The sequence below is a fragment of the Cryptomeria japonica genome, chromosome 8, assembly GCF_030272615.1.
Source record: "Cryptomeria japonica chromosome 8, Sugi_1.0, whole genome shotgun sequence".
NCBI lineage: Eukaryota > Viridiplantae > Streptophyta > Pinopsida > Cupressales > Cupressaceae > Cryptomeria > Cryptomeria japonica.
Window position 1 is genome coordinate 25,875,860 of NC_081412.1, and position 22,747 is coordinate 25,898,606.

The 22,747-nt window shown below is 35.6% G+C and overlaps 1 protein-coding gene across 1 annotated transcript; it reads right to left on the minus strand.

Annotated features, from left to right (window-relative positions):
* Positions 1–4,785: 4,785 nt before the first annotated feature.
* On the minus strand, positions 4,786–5,549 carry LOC131078559 (uncharacterized). Its single transcript, XM_058016284.2, has one exon. It carries the CDS (start codon positions 5,429–5,431, stop codon positions 4,976–4,978), a length of 456 nt encoding a protein of 151 aa, XP_057872267.1. The 5' UTR covers positions 5,432–5,549; the 3' UTR covers positions 4,786–4,975.
* Positions 5,550–22,747: the final 17,198 nt, after the last annotated feature.

The following is a 22,747-nucleotide window of genomic DNA, read 5'->3' on the forward strand; positions in this document are numbered from 1 at the left end:
ACTCTACTGGTGGGAGATTTGGAATTAGGGTATGCTCCAACATACTTCTTGATCGCTACAACATTGAAGATATTAAAATTGAGACAAGAGGGCTCTCCCAGTGAGAGGGAGCCTGAGATTTCAGCTTCAGAGGGAGCCTGATTTTTCAGCTTCAAAGGGAGTCTGACATTTCAGCTTCAAAAGGAGCCACATCATCATGAAGATTTTGTTAATGCATTCTTCTCTGTGAGAGAAGTATGAGCTGCAAGCCCTTGTAATGCATTTTTCTCTGTGACGGAGAAATTTGAGGTGCAAGCCCTTGTAATGCATTTTTCTCTATGATGGAGAAATTTGAGGTGCAATCCCTTGTAATGCGTTTTTCTCTGTGATGGAGAAATTTGAGGTGAAAGCCCTTGTAATGCATTTTTCTCTATGATGGAGAAATTTGAGGTGAAAGCCCTTATTGCTCTTTCCACTCATGGGAGTAGCCATAGTGGATGACATGTCGTGAGACTCCACGACAACATCACGTTGAGTGACTCCATGATGAGAGCTTATGTTTATTTCACACATGGGAGTAGCCATGGTAAACATCATGTTGAGGGAATCCGTGATGCTATCACATTGAGAGAATCCATGATAAAGTTTTGTTTTTTACACATATGGGTGTAGCCATTGTGCTTGTCATGTTGAGAGACTCTATGAGTTGAAAATCTGTAAATGATATCTCCTTTGCTAAGAGGGAGTGTTAATGTTTTAGCAGCAAGAGATTTCATTATGACTGCGATGGTTTCTTCCTACACTTCAAGAGAAGTTGATGTGTAACAACTTCCTTAATAACTGTCACCGACCTACATGTTTGACTTGCGACTTCATGGGAGCCTCATGCGTGCTGGCAGCGGTTTCTTTCCTCTTTGCATTTCATCTGATATAAAGATTGTCTATGTAGCTTAAGTAACTGCTGATACACTTATGGTGTCTTTTGGCCTTCCGTCTACCTCCGACAAGAGATATCTTGAGCCTTGTCTTCTCTTTAAAAGGCATGTTGTTGTTTGTGCTTTCGGGGGGGGGTGAAGTTCTCAAGAGAGAGTCTATATTAATATGTGATCATCCGTGCAGACTGTAGTGTAGAAGCTATCAGCTGTTTGAGACATTATCGACTTATTCTGTTAATTGTCAAGTGATTAAGTTTGTGAAGCTTTGTATCAAATTTGTGCCTTTAATAAAGGTTGATTTTTGGTGTGGCTGGGTTTTTCGCCCTCAGGTGGAGGGTTTTCCTGGGATAAAATTTTGTGTATCTTGTTCTTGTGAGATTTTTTTTAAGTTTCAGATTGTTGTGTCTTACCTTTCTGGTTCTAACATTAACAGGTCATCCATGAGCTTTCTATCCATACAAGATGGATCACGAAGTGTTAGATTTTAGATCCCTCTACAAGATAAACATCAAGAATACGCACCTTCAACATCATATTGGTTGTTTGATCAATTGCAACGAACAAAGTACTTTACAAAGCAAGGTATGACATCCATATTGCTTTCATGGGATAGATGATGATGAGATTTGATTGAATTCTGTGACGTCTTTGGTTAGAGATGACAAATAATAATGGCATCCATATTACTCATGATGACTCATTTAAGCAAGAAAGTAATTGAAATAGAGTTGTAGAAATCAGATTTTGTAGCATAACAGAGATAAATGTGCACTAAGTGACCCAGACACTATTTAAGTTGGACAAGAACATAGCATGGGTGATGAGTTTGACCACACTTGAACTTGCTTAATAGTTTCACCTGTTATCAAACTCATCCTATGCAAAGAAAAATGACAAATGGTTTCGACCATTGTGCAACTCATCCCAAACACGCAAAAAGACAATCCGTGCTGTTTTGGGAAGTTCAAGCATACCAACTTCCTTGGTTTTGGTTTCAAGCATCTTTTGGGTTTCTTTCTAACATCCTCTTGTTTCTCTTTTTTTCATTAATCTCCAAAAGCATCATTTAAAAAAAGGAAATAGTTTTCCTTACTGAACTGGCAGAATTGATTGAGTTAGGCCATTATTGTTTTAGTCTATGTCTTCGTGGGGTGATGCTATCATTAGGAGTGTAAACAGATTCAGGACTTGTATGGTGTTTGGAAAATGTTGTTCTTAGGAAAAAAATGTCCATGAAGGCCTTGAAAAGGTAGTAAACCATTTGTAACAGCACTTGAGATAGTGTGCTAAGGAATTTCAACATTAACTCTTCTAGAGGTTTCTCCAAGTCATACTGTTGTTGTAACTTATTTCCCTGCTCTCTTTACTGGTTATTATATGTTACCTTAGATTGATAAGCACACTTGTATTATTAGATTTGTAATTACAAGGAATCTTTTTTCTATAGTTCGGCAAATTTAACAGCATCTATATATTGAGATTTGGAAGGGTTTGTTCATGAAGAAAGACATGGAAAATCCACCCTAATTACTGATAACATATTGAACATTTGCATCTAGTACTGGAAACTTGAAAAAAAACATCAATTGTTAACTTTAATGACGCATAAGTTTGCAAAGTGATTAGGTCCATAGGCCTGAATTACAGTTTAGTCTATCTAGTTTACGCAGTCAGTATAGAAAATCACGAATAACTCTAACTAATCTGATTTTGGGACTTCCAAATAGTTAGTCAGGCACCTCTGTTGTTTCACACTGAACAGGTAGGTAATCACCATCCAAACATATATATGAGATTCAAAGCCCGTTTCTCTAAAATTGCAGCTCCTTTACATGCTTTGCGGTATGGAAATCAAGAAATTGCATTTGCTGAAATTGAATAACAAAATGAGGAAAATTTGACAGTTTTTGACTTGTAAAGCTGCCTAAGATTAACAGGTATGCAATGAGGGCATTGCTTTTATAAAGCCAAGATTGCTAATTTTCTGAATTACAAGGAAATTGTGTGCATTGGTAAAAGTGGCGAGGGTATCCATTTGTGAAGAAGGAATATGTAAAATCATTACTTCATTTGCCACTATTTTGTTGAAACTCATCGAGTTACACGCTGTTATGAAGATCAATATTTTGTTGGACCTTATCACTAGCTGTTGCTTCCACGAGTAGCACTTAAAATATGAGGCTAGCCTTATTACACAAAAATTGTTTGATTGGCATACCTCACATATGTTGTTGCTTCGTAATTCTGTCTCTAAAATTCTCAGCATTTCATATTCTTGACCTATTCTAATCATGTGCAGGCTTCTAGCATTCCTATTGTCTACTTGGACTTGTGCCTTTCTATTCATTTGGTTCCACTGGCCACTAGTAGACATTTAGATTTATTAGCATTGAATAACGATACTGCAGATGCATTACCAAAAAAAACCAGACAAAAGAGGAGAGTCTCCATGCCAGGTCTAAAATACAAAATCTTTGAATGCTCTATGCAGTTGAAAAAGAACTTGTGAATTCAGAATATTATAAATAAGTACAGAATACATATGCCTCGAACTACTGAAAGCCTCAGTTTATGTGCTGCAGTAAGTCAGACATCAGTCATGTATGTCTTCAATAATTAAGAGATCATGAAAAAGGAGTTTGTTAGAACTGAATGAAATAATAATTGAGCCAAAATATTAAAAATAAGCTTGAACAGACTATAATGATTACACATGCAGGAGATGCTGTTATAAGAATCAAGCATGCAATATCCTACTAATGCTGATCACAATTGATATGTTTGAGTATAACATGAATCAAGCCTTCAAATACCAATTAACTTTATGTTTAAGCTAACCCAGATTTATCCTTCTATTTTAAGTACAGTATCTTACATATTCTTTATTTTCATTATATTTTACAAATGCGATGCCCTCCCATGGCAAGGGAGCTACAGCCCATGGGGGATGGGAATACTTTGTGTCATGGAGGAGGGGACTTTAGCCCATGGGGAAGAGGATACCTTGTTTTCAGAGTATTTTGAGAGTAATTCAAGAATGCAGTTCCATTGGAGAAAGAGGCTATAGCTTCTATATATTCAGAGTATTTTAAGAATGTACCTGAAAAAAGGAGCTTGAGCCCCCTCCATGGGACTTATTCATATATTCCATAGCACCACCTTGCTACAAAAAGATCTACGCTTTGCCAAATAGCAGCACCTTAGAAACTTTAGCTATCCCTCTCCTTCGGACCATTACTTAAGAGGATCTATTAAGTTTATTTTCTCAGATTTATTCTATTTCAACCTTATCAGATTATATTTGCAGTATCTGGTACTTCCCAGAAAACTATGCGGTAGACCCAGGATAGTCGAACACAATACCACTTGCTAAGAGGATCTATTAGTCTTTTTTAACTCAGATCTATTATATTTCTATCTTATTAGATTGTAGTATTTCCCAGAAAACTATGTAGCCCACCCGGAACAGTCAGACATCCTTCCACAAGCAAAAGTGAGGCTAGGGCCAATCAAGTTCCTTCTTTTGTTTCTAACCCTACCTTTTCTTTGAAAAAAAAACTAAGGCAATTGCTCTTGGCCAATAAAGAATTCTAATCTAATGAATACACTAATTCTGGTATGCCCATGCACCAGGTGAATTTAACTCGTCATAACACCTATCCTACTAAATATATCCTTTATTAGCAAAAATCGAATGGAATATATACCCTAGTACCATATAATTCAATAAATTTAAACCCTAATACCCAATTAGATTCACTCAAAAGATATAACTTTAGGGCTAATTACTCTTGCTACACAAAATTCTCGTAAAGATTCAGTATTGCAGAATTACACCAACTGAATAGACAGATACACATTTACAAAAGAATTAAAGGATTACTTGAATTTTTTTACTGATCATTCTGACAAAGATATTTAATTTTTGGGGAAGTGATTCAAAACACGCGTTTTCTCATGTCTATTTGTAGATATAAATAATTAAAATTATTTCCCCAGATGTACTCACCTCGTGTTTATCATATTCCAGAGTTCGATATACCCAATTATGCCCAATTAGTTTAGTTCTCATCAATTTCGGCTACTGGCAGCTCAAATTTGCAGATTGGGCAAACATGGTTGTAATCTAATAGCCACTCTTCAATACAGCCATCATGAAAAATATGTTCACAAGGCAACTCTTTCCCCATCTCTCCTATTTCCATATCCTCAATACAAATCAAGCACTGTAACTTCTCCTCAATCTTTATCAAGGGCAAGTCGTATACATAATCTTCATCTGCTTGACTCCACTTAAAGAACAGATACTCGTCTTGGGCATCCATGTCCTCTCGAGCAGCCTCAACAATTTGTTCAAGGTGATTTGCTCTTACCTTCAAATCCTTTTCGTTTTCTGGTACAAAGATTCCCAGTCTCTCCTCCAGCCATTTGCAATCAAAGTCATTGTAGATTACCTGGGAATTTCTCCAGTCACCATCAAAATCAAATTCTACCCTGTTATAAACCCAATATGACATTGCTCTCTAATGCAAAACCAACCACTATTGGGTATTTTCTTATCGCAGAATTTCCCTTTGTCAGACTGAAGTTTATACCATGTTGATTAGGGAATGACCACTGATCTATATCCTTTATACGGAAATAAACTCTTTAAACATTAAAAAAGATGGTTGCCCTACAAGAATACTAAGAGTTGTTTAATTAGAGAAAACAGTGTCGTTCACGTAAGTTCCAAATGCAAAGAAAATTTATTTTATATTGGAAAAATTTTAATATATTGTATTGACAATAAGTGTTTAGAAGTATATTTGGAAGGTTTATAATTAGTATATGTATTATGTATTATAAACATATTTATTTAAAAGATGTTTAGATTAGTTTGAATTATTTTATTTATTTGAGCTTTATTTTATTTGAAGATTTTCTTTTTCAAATCATTATCCATTATTTTGGTAATTTTATTTTTTACATGTAGTAAACATTATATTTATATGTTTTAAAAGTTACATTTTATATTTTATGTCGATTGTGTTTTGGTTTTTATATACATAATCATGATGTAACATTCTATGCCTTTTTGTCACTATATAACACCTCTAACATAATAAAAAAGTTGGTCAATTAGTATATATAATCTAAAATGTCATTTATTAAACTTGGAATCATAAGTATTAAAGTATAAATATGAAAATTAGTTATATGCAATAGTCTCAAAAGGTAGAGGAGGATCATCTTGTCATTAAACCATTCTTTGGAGAATTTCTTATGTAGGATCAAGAGCTTCCTAGAGCAGGTCTTCCATAGCCAAGGGAGCCTAGCAAGAGATCCCATGGCCTCACTACCACTCTATCAATACCCAAAAATTTCAAATGTCACACAAAGACATGTACCAATCCTCTTGATGAGAAGGAGACAAAGAGAAGTAGCTACATGCCTATGTGGATTAGAATATAAGAATGGTCCTAAAGACCAAGTCTAAGGGAAGATCTAAAACTCTTGGTAAAAAGAACAAAGTGAAGTGAAGGACTGTGGAAAGAGAGGACATGTTAAGAAGGAATGCAAGAATCCAAAGAAACAATTTGATTCCTCTATAGAGAAATCCTCAAAGTCAACGATGCTTTGATTTCTTCTCTTCATGTAATGACTAAAAACATTGGTTAATTTATTTAGGATTCTCGTACCACATGACTCCTCATAAGAAGTGGTTTTCCACATAGGAGAAGTATGATGGAGGAAAAATCTACATCGATGATAATACTTTATAGCCTATTGTTGGAAGGGGTAAGACTGAGTTGTGTTTAAGTGATAGGAGAATAAAATCTCTTTCAGGTGCTTTTAATGTCCCAGGTTTAGAAAAAAAAATTAATTTCAATTTCTATGTTTAATGATATGGGATTGCATGTAACATTTGACACGCATGGTTGTAGATTAGTATGAGGAAACTTGGTGGTAGAAAGAGAGACAAGGAAGGGGACTCTTTTTAAGATTGAAACCACTGCAGTTATTAAATATTCTAATGTATCTGAATGTGAAAATACTTGCATGTTGTGGCATCGTAGATTGTGACACATTAGTGAGAATGGCTCAAAAACCATGTTGAATAAAAATTTGTTAGACAATATTTTATATTCTGATGAGAATTTTGAATTTTGTGAACATTGCTTGTCTGACAAACAAAATATAAAATCATTTCCTTCTAGCAATAATACATCTAAGAATAAACTGGAAATTATTCACTCAAATGTATTCGGTTCAATGGATATTGAATTGATTGGAAGATCTAGATATTTTGTATCCTTCATTGATGATGTTTCTAGATATAGTTGGTTATAATTTATAAGCCATATATATGAAGTTTTCACTAAGTTTAAAGATTTTTAAGGCCTTAGTTGAAAAGAAAACATATTGTAAAATCAAGGTTTTAAGAATTGATAATGGTGGAGAATATTGGTCTAATAAATTTTGTAAGCATGCAGGAACTGTAAGACAAAAAAGTACTCCATATACTTCACAATAAAATGGAGTGGTACAAAGGTTAAATCAAACGGTAATGGAAAGAGCTAGAAATATGTTACATGGTTCACAACTTGATAGATGCTTTTGGGCAGAAGTTGTAAGTACTTCTTGTTATTTATTAAATAGATCTCCTTATAAGGCTCTTAACACAATACCTTATGAAGTGTAGACAGGTAAGAAACCTTTTGTTTCACATTTAAGGGTATTTGGCTATGAAGCTTATGTTCATGTGCCTAAAAAAAAACTAAGTTGGATCCAAAAGATGAAAAGAGCATTTTCATTGGATGTGGTGATAATGTAAAAGGATATAAGTTATGGAATCCATTAACTAAAAAATATATCTTTTCTATCTAAGATGTGATTTTTAGGGAACCTAGTGTTATTTGTGATCTTAAACAATCGAAAGAAAAAAGAGAAGGAAAAGATAGTGCATTTTGAAACAAAGCATGAAAGTGCACCTCAGCAAGAATAGAGAGATGGACATGAGGATGAGGATGAGGAAGAAGGAGATGAGTGTTTACAAACAATTATTGATCAAACCAACAAACATGAAGAGATTGAGCAAGATCAAAAATAACAAGAACCCCATACTATTCTTAGAAGATCTGCAAGACAAATGAATCTAGTTGATAGGTATATCCCACCAAATTTTTGTTGTATGTTTTATTTTATTAAATATTGACGATGAACCTAGATCCTATAGAGAAGTTATTTTAGCATATGATTATGATTCTTGACAGCAATCTATATTAGAGGCGATAATGGCATTAGAATCATGCAACACATTGGATCTTGTTCATTTACCCAAAGGAAGAAAATCCATTGGTTGCAAATGGGTTCATTGGATAAGTAGAAAGCTAGACTAGTAGCTAATGGCTACTCTTAGAGAGAGAATTGATTTTGGTGAGATTTTCTCTCCTATTGCTAAGATATCTTCTATTAGATTGCTTTTATCCATTATTGCAGCTAATGATTTTGAGATTGAGAAAATGGATGTTAAAATTTCTTTTTTTCATGGAGACTTAGAAGAGAAAATTTATATGCAACAACATAAAGGATTTGAGGTAAAAGGAAAGGACAATTGGTTTTGGTTTGTAGGTTAAAACGATCTCGTTATGGTTTAAAACAGTCTCCCTAACTGTGGTATCAAAAAATCAATTCATTTGTCATGAAATTGGGTTTTGTAAGAAGTGAAGAAGAAGATCATTGTGTAACATTAAATATATTAATGATTATATTCTAATCATTGTCTTGTATGTATATGATATGCTACTTATCAATAATTCTAAGACAATGGTATGTCAGCTAAAAGATCAATTTTCACAGGCATTTGATATGAAGGAATTGGGAGCTACAAGATATATACTTGGTATGGAAATCAAAAGAGATCAAGTAAACAGAAACCTTTGATTATCACAAAGTAAGTATGTTGGCCCTATTTTGAATAGATTTAATATGCAAGATTGTAAACCAATAAGAATTCCTTTACAGGTTGGCACTAAGCTTTCATTAGATATGTGTACTAAGAATGATGATGATTTAGAGGATATGTCTAATATGCCTTATGCTAGTACTGTAGGAACTTTAATGTATGCAATGGTTTGCACTAGAATATATATTGCACAAGTAGTGATAATTTTAAGTATGTTTATTTCTAACTCTAGTGGAGAACATTGGAATCATGTTAAAAGGGTGTCTAGATATTTGCAAGGAACTTCTAATTATTGTTTAGAGTATTTTAGGACTAAAAATTTGGATAAGACATTAGACATACATGAATTTATTGATGCAGATTGGGTAGGTGACTTGGATAGTCAAAGGTCCACTAGTGGGTATGTGTTTACTTTCTTTGGAGGAGCAGTGAGTTAGATGAGTTGTTACAAGTATGGTTGTCGTTGCACCAAAAGATCGACTTGTTAATTCTCGATACAACCACTAGACTTATAGAATGCACAAGAGGCGATTAAGCCATGTCACAAACCTGAGCCCTGCACTGCACAACACAAGGAGACCAAGGATGCACACCTTGCAACAATCCCCCCACTAGTGCAAGTGAGGGGTTTGAACCTATGATCAAGATCTGATACCACTTGTTACAAGTGTGGTTGTCATTGCACCAAAAGATCGACCTCTCAATGCCTAATACAACTACTAGACTTATAGAATCCATAGGAGGCGGTTAAGCCATGTCACAAACCCGAGTGTTGCGTTGCATATCACAAGGAGATGAAGGGTGCACACCTTGCAACATGAGTAAAAGGTAGGCTATAGTTTCTTTATCCACAACCGAAGTAGAGTATATGGTTGCTACACATATTTCTAAGGACATAGTATGGTTATAGAGATTGTGTGCAGGTATTGGTTTTGATTACAAGGTTACTCAACTTAATTTTGATAGTTAGAGTGCAATTCGTTTAGCTACGCATCATATGCATCATGCATAGACTATGCATGTTGATGCAGGAGCATCCCCGGTTCATAGCAATCCTGCATCAACCAAAAACATTTTCCCTTCTGTTTTTCTTTCTGTGTGTCTTGGTTTTGGCTCACCGGATCCTATGGAGTTGGATTCTACTTGAAGACTTGATCATATTTATTTCTCCTAGACCGCATCACATTTGGATCATTTTCCGGCAAGATATCGCTATCAGTTTCTTTAACAGTTTCTTGTTACCAGTTGGCAGTTCTTGTTACTGATTACCTGGACCTATTTTGGTGATCTACCAGAACCCCTTTCGAAGCTTACGGAGCCTTGGGCATTGATTCTAGTGTTCCTTGGCGTATGGCCGACGTTTTCCCATGATCTACGTTTCATCCTTTGGATTTTCCAGAGGAATCTCTTGGCGGAGGCTGACCTTGTTATTTTACACGTTAGGTCTTGTTCTTCAGGTTTTGATCCCTTTTGGGCCGTCTGTATCCTTTGGATTGATATATATATTATTGTAATCACGCATTAGAATGGAATCAATCAGAGAATCAAGTAGCTAGACTATGCATAGAAGATAGATTTCATGATTCAAGGTCCCGGTTGTGACCTATTATGTATGTTCTACTAGGCCTGTGAGCCGGTATGTTGTAACCCAGTTGTTACTAGTTGGATGTAATCAATTTTCATGCAATAAAACAATCTATTCTGCATTGCCTCCATCATATCTTTGTGTTTTCATTGTGTTTACTCTTGCTAACCGGTCCAAATTGATCTCTTTGAGGTCCCTCCCCACCGGTGACTGTTTCAAGTGGTATCAGAGCAAAGTTTCATTCTGGAGGTTGCATGTCCTAAAATTTTGTTGTAGGGTGGCGGATTGCGGATTCGACCTGCAGCTGCAGAGGACTTGCATGAATGATGGCACGAAGAGGAGCTAGGAATGGTGGAACGTGTTGGAATGAAGACCCTTTTGTGATGGAGATGTTGTGAGGTATAGCATCCCGGTTGGAAGCCATGGAGACAGACCAGAGAAGAGGCCGACATATTGAAGATGTAAGTGAAGACAAAGGAGAAGAAGCCCCGACAGAACAAGCACACCTACCGGTGGTTGATCCGAATGAGGAAAGGTTTTTGAGGGTTTTAAGTAGGGAGAACAATAAACCTCATTTTACCCCACCGAAATATGATGGGAAGTTAAATTTGGATGAATTGATGGATTCGATCTCGGAGATGGAGAAGTATTTTGATTTTGAAAACACTGCAGAAGAGAGGAAGGTGAAATATGCATGTACCCGATTGAAAGGTCATGCATCTCTTTGGTGGGAACATTTGCAAGTTGATAGACAGAGAAGAGGTAAAGAGAAGATTAAGACATGGGATCGGATGGTTGCTAAGTTGAAGTCAAAGTTTGTGCCGACGAATTATCAAGTGGATCTATTTCAGAAGTTGCAGAATTTGAGACAGAAGGAATCTAGTGTGAAGGAGTACACCGAAGCATTTTACAAGTTGAATATCAGATCCAGACGTGTTGATGATGAAGTTGAACAAGTTGCAAGATATTTGAATGGATTGCAGATGTCTATACAAGATGAACTCACTTTGATCAAATTGGAGAGTGTTGGAGAGGCTTCCCAGTATGCCCTAAAGGCAGAAGAGAAGTTAAACAGAAGACATGAGCAGAGACAAAGAGGTAGAGGTGGAAGGTTTACCGGAGGAAAATTTCAAGGAGGAAGAGGAACCAGTATAGATCAGAGAAAGGAAAAGGAAGTGAACAAAGAAGGTAATTCATACTAAAAGGATGATAGAAATTTCTACCAGAGGAGAGAACCGGATGGTTACCTGAATAAGAATTTCAGAAGACAAGACAAGAGGACATTTAGGGGAACCTGCTTTAAGTGTGGAGGAGAAGGACATCATGCATTCGAGTGTAAGAAGAAAGAAACTATCGGAAGAACAACAACGATGGAAGAAAACCCCACCAGATCAGACAATAAACCGAAAGATGGAGAACTGTTGGTGATGAGGAGAGCTTTGTGTCATACCAGAGGAGATGAAAAGCCCTTGTAGAGGAAGAATATGTTCAAGACCAAATGTAAGGTATCTGGTAAGCATTGTAAAGTTGTTATTGATAGTGGTAGTTTAGATAATCTTGTTTCAGAAGAAATGGTGAATAAGTTGAAATTGGAGAGATTGAAACACCCTAAGCCTTATCAGATAGCATGGGTTCAGGATGAACATAAGTTGTTAGTAAGTGAATAATGTTTGGTGAAATTGAAAATTAGGAATTATCATGATGAAATATTATGTGATATTATGCATATGGATATTTGTCACCTTTTGTTGGGTAGACCTTGGCAGTTTGATAAATAGGCAGCACATGATGGAAGAAAGAATGCATACACTATTGTGGCCAATGGGATGAAGCAAACCTTGTTACCCTTGGAGGAACCTTTGAAGAATGAAGTCTGTATGAATGCTAGAATCTGTTTGGTAGATGGAAGGAAATTCCTGGATGGACCGAGACATGAGAATTTGTGTTTTTCCTTAATTCCTAAGAAGACTGAGAAACCGGAATCGGAAGGAGAAAACCCATAAGAGATAAAATATTTGCTAACAGAATATGAGGACATCATTTCTAATAATGTACCTGATGGATTGCCACATGTGAGAAGTATTAGTCATTGCATGGACTTGGTTCCTAGAGCTAGTTGGCCTAACAAAGATGCACACCGATTGACACCAACAGAGAATGAAGAACTGAATAGACAAGTGCAGGAGCTGTTGAAGAAAGGTTTGATTAGGGAGAGTCTAAGCCCTTGTGCAGTACCAACAGTATTAGTACCTAAGAAGAATGGAGAGTGGAGAATGTGTACAGATTCCCAAGCAATAAACAAGATCACAGTGAAATATCGGTTTCCTTTATCCAGGATGGATGACATAATGGACTGTTTGAGTGGAGCAAAATAATTTACAAAAATAGATTTGAAGAGTAGATATCATCAGATCAGGATCAAAGAAGGTGATGAGTGGAAGACAACATTTAAGACAAATGAAAGACTATATGAATGGTTGGTGATGCATTTTGGATTGACTAATGCACTGAGTACTTTCATGAAGTTGATGAATGAGGTATTGAAGAAATTCTTGGGTAAGTTTGTTATTGTGTATTTGGATGAGATTTTGATTTTTAGTAAGACAAAAGAGGAGCATTTGTTTCAGTTAAGACAAGTTTTGCAGAGGTTGAGAGAAGAGAAGTTGTCGATCAATATCAAGAAGTGTACTTTCATGAAGGATGAGTTAGTCTATTTGGGATTTGTGATATTTGAGGATGGTTTGAAGATGGACCCTGAGAAAGTGAAAGCAATTGTTGAATGGCCTACACCAGAAAGCATTGGAGAGGTAAGATCATTTCATGGATCAACTTGTTTTTACCGGAAGTTTATTAGAAATTTTAGTTCAGTTTGTAACCCTATGATTGAGACCATGAGAGGAGATCGAAAGGAATTCAAGTGGACCACCATAGCAAACAAAATTTTTGAACTATTGAAGTAGAAAGTGACTGAGAAGCCTGTGTTGGCTTTACTGGATTTCAATAAAGTATTTCAAGTGGATTGTGATGCAAGTGGAACAACCATAGGAGTAGTCTTGAGTCGGGAAGGGAGAGCAGTAGCTTATTTCAGTGAGTAATTGAATGATGCCCAGAGGAGATATTCAGTGTATGATCAAGAGTTTTATGCCATAGTTCAAGCCTTGGAGAAGTGGAGACATTACTTGTTTCCTAAGGAGTTTGTATTGTATATAGATCATCAAGCTTTGCAGTATTTGAATAGTCAGAGTAAGTTGAATTAGAGACATATGAGATGGGTAGAATTCTTCCAGAGTTACACCTTTGTGTTGAAGCATAGAAGTGGCAAATCTAACAAAGTTGTTGATGCATTGAGTCGCAGAAGGAATTTGCTGACAGAGATGAGAGTGACAATATTGAGATTTGAAGATTTGAAGACCTTGTAAGATGATGACCCGAATTTTGCAGAACCTTGGAAAGCATGTAGAGACCTGGTTATGGTAGATAGAAGCAAGTGGTTGGATTAATTCATTCAGGATGGGATGTTATGTTGGCAATATTGCATTATAATAGATAATGAAAGATTGTTGGCATTTCAATAAGGATATTGAGAAGGTTGTTGATGATTATGGACATAACTGATTAAAGATGTTTTACTATCTTGATATTATTATTTTGTCATTGATGTCAAAAAATTGATTTTCTAATTTAGTATTATGTTGCCATATCTTGAGAAGTATGATATGAAGATTATAAAGAAGTCGGTAAAAGACACAGGAAAGAATATAATGAATAAGGGGATAAGGTATTCAATGGGCAACTACTACCGAGTCAGACAATGATGAGATCATGATGTTTTAGATTGTTTTAACATCATACATATGTTGTAAAATGTAAAGGTTAATACTATACTATGTTATCAGGCAATGAACCTAGTCGGTAAACCCTAAGGAACCTAGTCGGTAAACCCTAAGGTTATCGCTATCGGTTAATGAAGGCAGAATGTCTATCGAGTGAAGTTTAGTATTTACCAAGTTACAACCGAGCTATAATGGAATGCATTAAATGTTTACATGTGATATTTAATGAAAGAAGCTGATGAGCTGGAGTGAATTAAATGATTGGTAAGCCGTGTATGAAGATTGTTAAAGAATCTATGGTAAAGAAAGATCGACAGGAAGATCTACAGCTCAGATTGAACCACATTACCCTAACACAAGTTCCAAGGTGAAAATGCAAGTTCCAAGGCGGGGTAAAACATTTTCAGATCGAAGAATACATTGAACCTGGACAAGATTGAAGATCTGATGGCTATGATTGATCATGGGAAATGTGATCAATGAGATTAAGCGGTTAGAAGATTGTTTATAAATAGGAAACTATTGATAAATAATGCATGTGGACAAGTGTATGCATAGGGATGCTACATAGTGATTACTGAGCACAGAAGCTTGAAGACCTGTTTTGATAACAGAGTATAGAGCCCAGCAGAGGGACAAGATAAGTCCTATGAATTGATTGTATTGAACAAATAAGAATCTACTTTAGCATTTTTAGATGTGAAGTTGCAGACATATCTTTATTATTGCTATTTTGAGAAGTAGCAAAAAATCTCTTAACCGAGTGGACTTAACAGTCTTATTTGTAAAATCCTCTAGCAAGGTGACATTCTTATTGAGTGTTTGAAATCCTTTAACAAGGTCACTTCTAACAAAGTGAAGATCCTAACAGATCTGAGGGAAATCCCTTAACCGGGTCACATCTAGCAATGTGTTTGTAATCTTTAACAGGATTTTCTTTTAACCGAGCATACTCTAGAAGAGTATATTTCTTAGTGGGTCTGAAATCCCACAGTGGTTTTTCCCTATTTGGGTTTCCACGTTAAATCTGGTGTTATGAGGTTTATATTGTTCATATGCTTTTGAGTTTGCATGTTTGATAGTTTTTGGTTATATGACTGATATATATGTTACCGAGGTTGAATCTGATGTTTTTATGGATGATTAAGTTTGTATGATTCACCCCCCCCTCTCATCTTGTTGGCTATTGGATTTGTACTTATATTAAGTATCAGAACTATCAATTGGTATCAGAGCTTTGGACTCCGAAAGGAAAGTTTAAAGGCACTTGAGTTAAAGATCCAAAGATGTATAAGAGGGCTACACCGAAGCTGAATAAGTCAAATTTCTCTACATGGCAGAAAAGGATGAAGCTGCATCTATCAGGAATTGGAGAATATGTTGTCTACTATCTGGAGAATGATTTTGTCACACCGAGCACCTATCCATTGACAATGGAAGAGATAAAGGCGAAGCAAGAACATATTCAAGCAATGATTGAAATAACATCTACATTGACCGACTCAGAGTTTAATGATCTAAAAGGATGTACTAATGCAAAGGCAATGTGGACTAAGCTCATATCAGTATATGGTGGAGATGAACATGTTCAAAGAGCAAAAGTGGATAGTTTAAGAGGACAACTTGAATCTATGATGATGAATGAAGGTGAGAACATAACCCAGTACACTACAAGACTAAAGGAGATTGTAAATCAAATCAAAGGAGCATGAGGAACTATTGAAGAAAAGGATGTAACAAGTAAGTTGTTAAGAACCCTTCTACCTGCCTATGCAATCCGAGTCTCTACATTTAATGAATTGAGGTTTGTACCCAATATGCCAGTTTCTTTAAATGCTAATATTGGTAAGCTGCATGCATTTGAGTTAAGTAACTTTGATAATAGTGGGTCATCGGTAAATAAAGTTGAATCTGCATTTAGTTCTTTTCATCTTAATGAATCTAATGATTACAATGAAAGAAAGTATAAGTGCTCTGAAGGAGATCACAGTGGAGCAAGTGAAAGATTTTGGAAGAACATGGAAGAAGTACACAAACTGTATGAAGAAATCAGAAAGAAAGAAAAGTTTGAAGCACTATTGGCCAAAAGGTTACCGAGAGGCAAAGGTAAGTGTAAAGGAAAACTACCTTTGAAATGTTTCAATTGTGATAAGATTGGACATATGGCTTCTAACTGTCATGACAAAGATTTTACTGAAAAGAGAGATTACCAAGATGACAAACACAAAGATAACCATTACAGAGGACACCGAGACTTCAGAAGAAGAGATAGAAAGACATGCTTAATAGTTGACGAGGAATCTAACGATGATAAATCAGATGAGACTGATACAGAGGAAGTTGTTTATGTGGCTATCAAGGATGGATCAGATGAAGAAAGGTATGAAGAAAAATCCCTAATATCTCACATAAACACTAATGATTCTTGGATTATAGATAGTGGATGCTCATAGCATATGACAAGAGATAAACACAAGTTTGTTATGTTAGAAGATTATGATGGAGGCTATGTTAGATTTGGTAATGATGCACCATGTTCGGTAAGAGGTAAAGGATCTATAAGACTTCTTGATAATGTGAGATGCAATGATGTTTATTGGGTTGAAGGTTTGAAATACAATTTGTTGAGTGTAGCACAGCTAAACAACACAGGTTACCGAATAGAATTTCATAAAGGAATTGTCAAAGTTCATGACAAGAATGGAAAGTTAGCTGCTACCGGGACACAAAAAAAAGGTAATACATTTCACCTTGATTCAACTCATAATAAGTGTTTGTATGCAAAGATTGATGATACTTGGTTATGGCATAAAAGGTTTTGTCATGTTAATTTTGATAACCTGATCAAGATAAGTAAGAAGCACCGAGTAAGAGGTCTATCGAGTCTTGAAAAACTTGAGAATGCTATGTGCCAAGGATGCCAGATGGGTAAGATGACAAGATCTAGCTTTACAAGTAAGTCACACTTCTAAAGGAATTTTAGATCTAGTGCACACTGATCTTTGTGGTCCTATGAAAGTTCAGAGTTATTATGGTGATAAATATTTCATATTATTTGTGGATGATTACTCAAGGATGATGTCAGTAATGTTTTTAAAAGAAAAATCAGAAGCTTTTCAAATGTTTAAATGGTACAAGGCTAGAGTTGAAAATGAAACAGGAAGACAACTGAAATGTCTCAGATTAGATAGAGGAGGAGAGTTTTCATCTGATGAATTCAACTTATTCTGCAATGATCACGGTATTAAAAGACAAGTTTCTGCACCGAGAACTCCATAGCAGAATGGAATAGCTAAAAGAAGAAACAGATCTATTGTGGATTGTGCCAGAACACTAATGATTGAGAAGAAGGTGCCACAAACATTTTGGAGAGAAGCAATAAGCATAGCTGTTTACACCTTGAATCGAGTTCAATTGAAGAAAGGTACTTTGAAGACACCTTATGAAATCTGGTATGGCAAGAAACCTAATGTAAGTTATTTCAAAATATTTGGGAGTAGATGCTATGTTCATAAAGATGATAGAAATAGCAAGTTTGATCAGAAAAGTGAAGAAGGAATGTTTCTAGGTTATTCTTCTAGAAGCAAAGCATTTAAATGTCTGATCAAATCATCTAACAAAATAGTAGAAAGTGCAAATGTGAAAATTGATGAATTTGTAGAAAGAAATGATGAAGGAAACTCCAAAGAACCAGAAGATTATGAAGGATTTGTCTATGTGCAACCGAGAAGTCCTACCGAGAAAATTGTTGAAGAAAATGAAGAAAATATCCAGTTATCGAGTGATGAAGAAGATCATACAGAGCCTACCAAGCATGTATTAGCCAAGTATGTCAGAAGCCATCATGCACCAAGTCAAAATATAGGAGATAAGGATGATCCAGTGATGACAAGGAACAAACTAAGATAGAATACATGTTTGATATTTGAATTTGAACCGAGAATAGTGAAAGAAGCATTTAACAGTGAAGATTGGATAAATGCTATGATAGAAGAGATTGATCAAATCAAGAAGAATGACACATGGACACTAGTCCCAAGACCGAAGGACAAAAATGTAATCGGTACAAAGTGGATCTTCCAAAACAAGCTAAATGAAAAGGGTGAGGTCATTCAGAACAAAGCAAGACTAGTTTGCAAAGGTTATGCCCAAGAAGAAGGAATTGATTATGGTGAGACCTTTGCACTTGTTGCTAGACTTGAAGGAGTAAGAACATTGTTGGCATATGCTACTTTCAAGAACTTCAAGGTATATCAAATGGATGTCAAATCTGCATTTCTAAATGGTATATTAGAAGAAGAAGTTTTCATTGAACAACCTGAAGGATTTGTTGAAGACAATAATAAAGATCAGGTATGTAAATTGAACAAAGCTTTGTATGGTTTGAAACAAGCACCAAGAGCATGGTATGAAAGATTGCACTCTTATTTGATTAAGATTGGTTTTATAAGGACAAGTGAGAACAACAACATGTACATGAAGAATGATGAAAATGGAATACTAATCTCAGCCATATTTGTTGATGATATTATATTTTGTGGAAATGACTCTTTATGCAAGAACTTTGGAAATGAAATGAGCAAAGAATTTGAGATGTCATTAATCGGTGAGATAAAGTATTTTATAGGTTTACATATACTGCAAATGAAAAATGAGATTTTCATTACTCAATCCAAGTACATAAAGGAAATCTTGAAGAAATTTGGAATGGAGGATTCAAAACCAGTAAGTACTCCTATGACTACCAACTGTAAACTATCAAAGAATGATGAATTTGCATCTATTGATGAGACACTTTACTGATCTATGATTGGAAAGCTGCAATATGTTGTTCACAACAGGCCAGATATAGCACATGCATTAGGTATTGTTGTAAGATTTTCTGCAGATCCTAAGGAAACACACATGACGGCAATCAAAAGAATTTTCAAATACTTAAAAGGCATTGAAGATTATGGCTTAGTATATCAGAAAGGAAATGAGTTTGATTTAAAAGTTTATACTGATGTTGATTGGGTAGGCAACATTGATAACAAGAAAAGCACAAGTGGAGGAGCTTTCTTTTTAGGAGAAAGACTAGTGAGTTGGCTTAGCAAGAAACAAGGATGTGTTTCACAGTCAACAACAGAAGCTGAATATGTTGTTATAGCACTGAATTGCACCAATATAGCATGGATCAAACAACTGTTGGAAGGTATAAAGTTACCGACCTAGTAACTATATTCTGTGATAACACTAGTGCCATTAATATTTCAAAGAATCCTATTATGCACTCTAATACAAAGCACATATCTATCAAATATCATTATCTTAGAGAAGAAGCTCACGAGAAGAAAGTGGTGTTGGAATATGTTAGCACAAAGGAGCAAATAGCAGATATCTTCACCAAGCCACTACCAAAGGACACTTTTGAATATCTCAGAAGTAAGTTAGGGGTCCTACCCCTATCTTCCATTCACTAACCGAGTTCGATGAAAGCATCAATTCGATGACTCTACAGAATACCTTTTAGGAGTTGATGCTGATTTACACACTTTAGGAGATTTTCTAAAGGTGTGCAGGAAACATGAATTGAAGACAAATGCTCTGACCGAGATTCAGTTGATACACAACAGTAGGAAATAACTTCTTATAGAAAAAAATTATGTTTTAGTTCTTTTCTTTTTGGCATTGTTGTCAAAGGGGGAGAAGACCTACCAAAGGGGGAGAAGACTAATATATGGGAGAATACTGAGAGAAGACTACAGATTGAAATAAAAAAACTGAGAAAATGGGAGAAGTCTAATGTATGGGGGAGAGCATTTCAGCATTTTAAGAATCACAACAATCCGAATCTTTTAAAGGTCAAATCAATAGGTTTTGCCATCAATGCCAAAGGGGGAGATTGTTGGCAATATTGCATTATAATAGACAATGAAAGATTGTTGGCATTTCAATAAGGATATTGAGAAGGTTGTTGATGATTATGGACATAACTGATTAAATATGTTTTACTATCTTGATATTATTATTTTGTCATTGATGTCAAGAAATTGATTTTCTAATTTAGTATGATGTTGCCATATCTTGAGAAGTATGATATGAAGATTATAAAGAAGTCGGTAAAAGACATAGGAAAGAATATAATGAATAAGGGGATAAGGTATTCAATGGGCAACTACTACCGAGTCAGACAATGATGAGATCATGATGTTTTAGATTGTTTTAACATCATACATATGTTGTAAAATGTAAAGGTTAATACTATACTATGTTATCAGGCAATGAACCTAGTCGGTAAACCCTAAGGAACCTAGTTGGTAAACCCTAAGGTTATCACTATCGGTTAATGAAGGTAGAATGTCTACCGAGTGAAGTTTAGTATTTACCGAGTTACAACCAAGCTATAACAGAATGCATTAAATGTTTACATGCGATATTTAATGAAAGAAGCTGATGAGCTGGAGCGAATTAAATGATTGGTAAGCCGTGTATGAAGATTGTTAAAGAATCTATGGTAAAGAAAGATCAGCAGGAAGATCTACAACTCAGATTGAACCACATTACTCTAACACAAGTTCCAAGGTGAAAATGCAAGTTCCAAGGTGGGGTAAAACGTTTTCAGATTGAAGAATACATTGAACCTGGACAAGATTGAAGATCTAATGGCTATGATTGATCATGGGAAATGTGATCAATGAGATTCAGCGGTTAGAAGATTGTTTATAAATAGGAAACTATTGATAAACAATGCATGCGAGCAAGTGTATGCACAGGGATGCTACATAGTGATTACCAAGCACAAAAGCTTGAAGACCTCTTTTGATAACAGAGTATAGAGCCTAGCAGAGGGACAAGATAAGTCCTATGAATTGATTGTATTGAACAAATAAGAATTTGCTTTAGCATTTTTAGATGTGAAGTTGCAGACATATCTTTATTACTGTTATTTTGAGAAGTAGCAGAAAATCTCTTAACCGAGTGGACTTAACAGTCTTATTTGTAAAATCCTCTAGCAAGGTGACATTCTTATTGAGTGTTTGAAATCCTTTAAAAAGGTCACTTCTAACAAAGTGAAGATCCTAACAGATCTGAGGGAAATCCCTTAACTGGGTCACATCTAGCAATGTGTTTGTAATCTTTAACAGGATTTTCTTTTAACCGAGCATACTCTAGAAGAGTATATTTCTTAGTGGGTCTGAAATCCCACTATGGTTTTTTCCTATTTGGGTTTCCACGTTAAATCTGGTGTTATGAGGTTTATATTGTTCATATGCTTTTGAGTTTGCATGTTTGATAGTTTTTGGTTATATGACTGATATATATGTTACCGAGGTTGAATCTGATATTTTTATGGATGATTAAGTTTGTATGATTCACCCCCCCCCCCCCCCTCTCATCTTGTTGGCTATTGGATCTGTACTTATATTAAGTATCAGAACTATCATGTTAATCAAAGGAGTTCAGTTGTGCATACCTAAGAGTTCTATGAGAGAGAATCTAATAAAGGAGAAAAATAATGGAGGACTAGCTAGACATTTTGGTGTTGACAAAACAATAGCATTGGTGAGTGAGCAGTACTTTTGGCCCTAGATTCATAAGGATGTTAAGAGATATGTGCAGAGTTGTAGATTTTTTCAAGTTGCAAAGGGTAGTAGTCAGAATGTGGGATTGTACAAACCTTTGACAATACCGGTAAGACCTTGGGAAGATATGAGAATGGATTTTGTACTTGGATTGCCTAAGACACCAAGAGGACATGATTCTATATTTGTGGTAGTGGATAGATTCTCAAAGATGACGCGTTTTGTACCTTGTAAGAAGGCATCAGATGCATTGCATGTAGCAAACCTATTTTTTAAGGAAGCGGTAAGGTTGCATGGATTACCTAAGAGCATAGTTTCAAATAGAGACACTAAGTTTGTTGGCTATTTTTGGAGAACACTTTGGAAGAAGATGAAGATAGATTTGTTCAGTTCAGTTCTACTTTTCATCCACAGACTGATGGACAGACATAAGTTGTTAACTGAAGTTTGGGAAACTTGTTGAGATGTTTAGTGGGAGATAAAATCGGAAGTTGGGATTTGATCCTTGCACAAGCACAATTTGCCTACAACAATTCAATGAATAGAAGTACCGGAAGAACGCCTTTTGAGATTGTTACCAGAGTGCATCCTAGAGGTATATCAAAATTGAGAGATATTAGTAGTGAAGACCGAAGAATTTCGGAGACAGAAGACTTTGCAGATCACATGGCAGCATTGCATATTCAAGTTAAGAAGCATTTGGAAGACATGAATAGAAAATATAAGGAGAAGGCATATGGGAAGAAGAGACATAAGGAATTTGAAGTTGGCAATGAAGTGATGGTATATCTAAGAAAAGAGAGATTCCTGGTTGGAACTTATAACAAGTTGTAGATGAAGAAGTTTAGACCTTGCAGGATTTTGAGGAAGTTCAGTTCTGGAAATGCATATGAAGTGGAGTT

Bases quoted from the DNA above. Each gene is read 5' to 3' on its own strand.
- LOC131078559 (XM_058016284.2), bottom strand. From the start codon at position 5,431: ATGTCATATTGGGTTTATAACAGGGTAGAATTTGATTTTGATGGTGAC.